At 48.5% G+C, this 7,039-nt stretch overlaps 1 protein-coding gene across 1 annotated transcript; it reads right to left on the reverse strand.

The window, feature by feature from the left end:
- Nucleotides 1-1,853: 1,853 nt before the first annotated feature.
- Nucleotides 1,854-3,092, reverse strand: LOC123074593 (transcription factor WRKY19). Its single transcript, XM_044497393.1, has 3 exons — nt 2,701-3,092; nt 2,492-2,617; nt 1,854-2,405 (listed from the first exon to the last, which is right to left on the reverse strand). Exons 1-3 carry the CDS (start codon nt 3,000-3,002, stop codon nt 1,958-1,960), a joined length of 876 nt encoding a protein of 291 aa, XP_044353328.1. The 5' UTR covers nt 3,003-3,092; the 3' UTR covers nt 1,854-1,957.
- Between the last annotated feature and the right edge of the window lie 3,947 nt (nt 3,093-7,039).

Below are 7,039 nucleotides of genomic sequence, written 5' to 3' on the forward strand. Positions count from 1 at the left end.
ACGCCGACAGCGGAGTAATATGATCATGTTCCTGCATGACAAATGGGATAATCCTCATGGGACAGGACGAGATCGCGGATACAACAAATAACTAGCATGCAGAGGTGTTGGGTTCGGCACCAGTGCAGGATTACGCTATTGATTTGGAGGCTCTGGGTTTGCCTGTGCTTGATCTCGTGCACCTAGACGTGCCATTCTCCGCGGACGAGGTGGAGAAAGTCGTCACATTCATGCCGCTCGACAAGGCATCGGGTCCGGATGACTTTACTGGCCGCTTCTTTAGAACATGTTGTAACATCTTAAAGGTGGATTTCATGAGAGCTATGGGGTGCTTCCACCAGAGGATATGTGGGGCATGCGACCAAACAACAACGCGGTAGTCGCTCTCCTTCCAAAGAAAGGTTGGGTTGCGGAGCTGCATGACTTTGGCCTGTCAGTCTGGTGCATGGGGCAGACTTGCAGAGGATCTTCCGACACTTGTGGGATGGAATCAGATCACGTTCGTCTGTGGACGATTAGTCCACGATAATTCCAAGCTTGTCTAGTGTACTGCCAGGAGATTACATGCTCTCAAGGAACCAACAATCATGATGAAGTTGGACATTTCGAAAGCCTTTGGTTCAATCTAGTGGTCCTTAATGATTGAGAACTTGAAGATTTTAGACTTTGGGCAAAGGTTGATCAATTGGATAGCTGGCCTTATGTCCACGTCGTCTTCTGGGATTCTTGCCAACGACCTTCCTGGTGCACCACTACGCAATCGCAGGGGCCTCGGGCAAGGAGACCTGTTGTCACCAATGCTATTCATCCTCTTGTTTGGATCCCCTACAATGTTGTTTGCTCTCGTAGCATCACGTGGATTTCTATCTCCCCTCGCCCACTCTGGATTGAGCCAACATCTGTCTATCTTCGCGGATGACATGATGATTTTTATATCAAACAAAGAGAGGAGGAGATGAGGACTTGTACGGCAATTATGGAGACTTTCGCGATGGCGTTTGGATTTCACGTAAACTTCTTAAATACGTCGGCCATGCTGATCAGGTGCTTTGATGAGCGGGGGAACAAATCAGCGACATACTTGAGTGTGCACTAGGATCCTTTTCATGCAAGTATTTGGGCCTCCACGTAAGCCCGCGGAAGCATTCGGTGACCTAATACCAATATCTGGTCGAACAATTAGCCAACAAACTTCCAGCTTGGAGGGGTGCCTCCCTTTCTAAGAGTAGTAGATTGCTCGTGGTCCAAACTGTTCTATGCGCGATTCCACTTCATGCGATAATGGCTCTTGATGTACCACCGAGGACCTTGGCTGCCATGAGCAAAATTTGTTGCAACTTTTGTGGTGCGCCCAAGTGTTACCGTTTCTGTCTCAAATACCCTTGTAAAAAATACAGGTCTCTGCTCGTCGTTTTGTTTCCGGCTGGAAATTTGTTCATGACCGATGTGTAGAATAAATACATCTGTATTAGAATACACCGCATCCAAGCGCGGCCTAAGGGATTTGCCTAAGGCACCAGACAGACGATGGGAATACCAATTCACGATTCCGACCCCGAAGACCCCGACTAGTGACATCCAAACGCAACCTTAACATTATCATCTATACATGTCTGTCATCGTCAGACTTGACTGCCTCTCGCGGCGTCATTCAGTCTTTATCGTTGTTTTGCTGTTTCGTTTTGTCGTGGCTAGTCAGTAACCTGCTGGTGACGGCAAGTGATATTTTTCATGATAATCCTGGGCCTGGCATCTGGTACGACCTTGGTCCACGAACGTAGCTTTCAGAATTCAGATCCATGAGGACTCATCTGCTCGTCACTTAATGGATTCAGAACAAGCGGCATGCAGTGTAAAGCTCGAACAAGTGGCATGTGCATTCATCAGCTTAAAATCTTACAAGCTCGAAGCTAGCATCCTGAACTCATAATTCGTTGCCTAGTAGTCCTGCGGAGACTTAGAGATAGCGCGAGTTGTCCAAGAAATCGGCGTCGGCCAGCTGGAGCATGAAGTCCATGTCCCCCATCGGGGATTCCGTCGTGGAGGCCTTGCACTCTGACGTCGCCGGCGACATGAAGGGGGATGCAGTGGTGGCACAGCCGGCCTGGAAGTCGCTGCCCGTGTCGGCGCCTGCTTGTTTGGAGGGGAACGAGAACGGAGCCGCCACGCCGCCGTCGGTCTTCTGTCCCACGGAGACCCGCTCCTGTCCGCCGGCAGGCTGCGGCTGCCGGTGCTCTCCGCTTGCCGCGGGCTGCGGCGTCTGGCTGTTGCAGTGCTTGCCCTGCACGCACGTGTGGTTCCCATGGTACACGACGTCGAAGAGCAGCGGGTCGCCGTGAGCACGTTGCACCTGCTTGCTGGCGTAGCAGCCCTGCGTGTGGCGGTGGGTGCACCGGAAGTAGGCCCTGCGAGAAGCTCAATTTAGTCAGTCCTCTTGAAATAATAGCTCGCTTGCTTGGTTTGAGGTGCTCGAGCGTCACTTGTCGCTGACCTTGGGTACTTGGCACCGAGGATGTCCTTCTGACCATACTTCCTCCAGCTGAAGCCGTCGTCGAGGGGGCCGACGTCCTCCACGGAATTCACCCTCACCTGTGTGCTCCACTTGGGCTGTGTTTTCCTGCACTCCTAGCAACCATCTTAATACCAAGAAACGGCATAATCAACAAGCTTGGATTTAGGCTTTTGTTTGCTCTTAATTACCTCTTCTTGGACTGCCCAGCTGCATGAGCGCCGCGGCAAGGGGAGTCGGCAGCCTGGTCAGAGCCGCCGCTGCGGGGGCTCCCGCCGGCAGACGGCGGCGACTCCGGCGCTCCGAGGACAACGCAGCACGACGACATGGCGATGTGGATGGACCTGTCGACGGAGGAGCGCATGCTCGACACCAGCGCCCGGCAGGTCTCCCCTCCGTCAGCGCCGCCCTTCACGCCCATGTGCGCCTCCAGCTGCCTCACCGTGTCGAGCACCTGCGCCAGCTCCGTGGCCAGGGCGCACCTCTCCTCCATCAGCTGCACACCTCGTCCCTCCCACTCGCTCAGCCGTCAGCGGTCAGAGTGCCGGCGTTCATACGACACAGCAGGCGTGTGTGGGCGGTCGTGATGGTTCGGTGTGTGCCAGTGCGGGCGAATGGGAGACCCTTTTATAGAGCTGGTGGCCGGCCGGGGAGGCAAAGATCGCGCTGCAGCGTCACTGGATCGCGCTCGTTGTCCCGGTTGGAAGAGTAAGAAGTTTGACTGGACTAACAGATTCTCCCGCGGAAGGAAAAGACTTGTGTGTGTAATATTCAAATGCTTAGACCGGTCTTTGGTCCTGGGGCTGGGCACTAGCGATGCTGAGTGCTGCTTACTTGTTTCATCTAGAACATCCTTTGACCGCTTCTTTGATCGATCATCTGCAGATCGGCTGGAAGTATTTCTCTTTTGGTGTTAGTGGTCGGTCAGTTGTATGCCGTGCTGGTTGGTCCATGCAGCTTACACTTTGATTGCTTACAATGAAGAGAAAGGTTATTTTAACGTAAATTGTATTGGGCGAACGTTCGCTCCAGGACTTTCAGCGCGATGTTGATCCCTGCGCACATCCCACAGGGACGCGGATGTTTGGTTCCTGGATGTATCTACACCCTATATGAAAAAAATGATAATTACACAAAAAGTAAAAAAATTGAAACATTTTTGAAATAAAATTGACCTTCCATTGTACTTGTGAGAAAAAATCCATAGAAAAATTCCCTCTTGTCTTCTTTACAAAAAGAATAAATTTTTTGAACAAAATAGTGTGAATAGTGACCTCTAATAGTAAATATTTTTTTCCTTTTTGCCCTGAAGTCAACATTGGTTTATTTTCATGAAAATTTAGACACTAGTGTACAAGAAAGTCAGGTTTATTCTTAAAAAAATTGAACTATTTTGTCTTTTTGTTTAATTATTAAATTTTCCCCTCGTGTAGGGTGTATCTCCAACCAGGACCAAAGTGTATTTCCCAGCCCGTCTCTCCCTATTCCAAAGGTTACGTCGGCATCTAGCTTGCCGTGGATTGGCTTCTCTATCTCCTTTGCTCAAAATCCTCATCTCTCTTGCTAGTCGCCCCCAATCCTTGTCTCTCTTGCTCCTGGTCGTCAGGGACGGAGCCATGAACTTCATATGTGGGGGGCCAATCATACATGTATGATCATTGGAGGGGGTCATACACTAAAATTTAGGTTTTAACTCTGTAAATCCACACAATATATATGGGTAATTTAAGGATTTTGTTTAGCATGGGGGAGCCATGGCCCCAGCTCGCCCCCTGCTGGCTCCGTCACTGCTGGTCGTCGTCTCACCCACATTTTTTTCCTTCTTCCATTGCTCATTGACGCTGCTATCTTCCACATGAATGAGGCATTGCACGTGGTGGTTCTGGGCGGACTGGGATGGGTGTTTGTGTTGGGGTTGTGAGGTGTGGTAGCTGAGGCATGGCACATGGTCAATTTTTAAGTAGAAAGGGAAGTGCAGGGTGGTCATGTTTCTTTGACGCGATTTTAAATGAGCGAAAGAGGGAGGCAATGGTGGTGGGTGTTACGTCGAATCGAACGTGAGGGGCGAGCTCTAGTAGTGTTGTTGTGCTGAATGCAGCAGAGGAAGAGGCGGGATGTGGTCAAAGTTGTCCAAACTGTGAGCGGTTTTTAGGATGATGTGTCGTCGTGGGTAGATTGATTTGAACGAAGAGAAGGGTACACCCGTGTTGTTGGTGTGCCAAATTGAGATTTATGTGGCATGGGAAACGGTGGTGCATTCATTTCTGGTTGATTCAATGGGTTATGAGGTGATTTTGCTTCTATTAGGGGGCACCAGGCAGATTTCTCTTTGGATTTTAGTTGTGTATTTTAATGATCTAGTGGTCATCATGACTTAGTAGTTGTGTTCTTGTTCTGCTATTGCTTATACAGTTCTTTTTGTTTTCACGGGTAAGGATCGATGGCAGGGGCATGGCTACTTAAGAAGGTCGAGGGTGGGACTTCTTAACTCTTTTTTTTGAATAGTTTGGATTGCTTACCACATATGTCACGTGGTTACTCTTGGAGACACATATTATAGGTAAATCAACTTGTCTATGTGATTACTTCTTTGTAATGATATGGTAACTTTTGAATCAAAATTGTTCTATGTGGTTACTTTTTTCTAGTAAACGGCCTGGTATTTTTGCAATCACGATTTTAGGTAAATCACACTTCTGTCAATTTACTTCCTCGTCATCTGTACTATATGTCGTGGCACAATGTGCACAATCGATCTCTATAAGTAGTGTTTCCCCCCTATTTGCACAAAATTCATAGGTGGTACCCCACTTGTAGCATCTGCCTATATAAATGACAAAACAATCATTATTGGTTTTCCCAAAAAATCATTACTTGGGGGAGGGTAACTTTTGCAAAAAAAGTATTCTATGTGGCAATTTTATGTTGCTTTGCTGGGGCACACAATTTGTGCTTTGTTCAAGGTGGTAAGTTGTATTTTCCTTTCCTAGGGTGCCAACTTACGTTGCTTTTCAATTGGGGGGTTGGGGGCTCATTTGTTAGGTGGCAATTTATGTTACTAGTTGGGGCATAAAATTTATGCTTGGTTCAAGGTGGTAAGTCATCTAAAGGTAACTTATATTTCCTTTCTCATAGATTTGTTGTTTTGTGTGTTAGTCCTAAAAGGAACGCTATGTTGCTTGCACATAATACGTGTTACATAAGAAGGCAATGTTCAGACACACGTACGCACAACCTTGTTAGAAGTACTAAATCATACTATATTGCAAGGTTACTTTTTGCATTGCACTATGGTAGTTTATATTGTTGGAAATATGCCCTAGAGGCAATAATAAATGGTTATTATTATATTTCTTTGTTCATGGTAATTGTCTATTGTTCATGCTATAATTGTATTATCCGGAAATCGTAATACATGTGTGAATACATAGACCACAACGTGTCCCTAGTAAGCCTCTAGTTGACTAGCTCGTTGATCAACAGATAGTCATGGTTTCCTGACTATGGACATTGGATGTCATTGATAACGGGATCACATCATTAGGAGAATGATGTGATGGACAAGACCCAATCCTTAGCATAGCATAAAAGATCGTGTAGTTTCGTTTGCTAGAAGCTTTTCCAATGTCAAGTATCTTTTCCTTAGACCATGAGATCGTGCAACTCCCGGATACCGTAGGAGTTCTTTGGGTGTGCCAAACGTCACAACGTGACTGGGTGACTATAAAGGTGCACTACGGGTATCTCCGAAAGTGTCTGTTGGGTTGGCACGGATCGAGACTGGGATTTGTCACTCCGTATGACGGAGAGGTATCTCTGGGCCCACTCGGTAATGCATCATCATAATGAGCTCTATGTGACTAAGGCGTTAGTCACGGGATCATGCATTGCGGTACGAGTAAAGAGACTTGCCGGTAACGAGATTGAACAAGGTATTGGGATACCGACGATCGAATCTCGGGCAAGTAACATACCGATTGACAAAGGGAATTGTATACGGGATTGATTGAATCCTCGACATCGTGGTTCATCCGATGAGATCATCGTGGAACATGTGGGAGCCAACATGGGTATCCAGATCCCGCTGTTGGTTATTGACCGGAGAGGCGTCTCGGTCATGTCTGCATGTCTCCCGAACCCGTAGGGTCTACACACTTAAGGTTTGGTGACGCTAGGGTTGTAGAGATATGTGTATGCGGAAACCCAAAAGTTGTTCGGAGTCCCGGATGAGATCCCGGACGTCACGAGGAGTTCCGGAATGGTCCGGAGGTAAAGAATTATATATAGGAAGTCAAGTTTCGGCCACCGGGAAAGTTTCGGGGGTTACCGGTATTGTACCGGGACCACCGGAAGGGTCCCGGGGGTCCACCGGGTGGGGCCACCTATCCCGGAGGGCCCCGTGGGCTGAAGTGGGAAGGGAACCAGCCCCTAGTGGGCTGGGCGCCCCCCCATGGGCCTCCCCCCATGCGCCTAGGGTTGGGAACCCTAGGGTGGGGGGCTTCCCACTTGCCTTGGGGGGCAAGGCACCCC

Source organism: Triticum aestivum, chromosome 3D (genome assembly GCF_018294505.1).
Source record: "Triticum aestivum cultivar Chinese Spring chromosome 3D, IWGSC CS RefSeq v2.1, whole genome shotgun sequence".
Classification (NCBI taxonomy): domain Eukaryota; kingdom Viridiplantae; phylum Streptophyta; class Magnoliopsida; order Poales; family Poaceae; genus Triticum; species Triticum aestivum.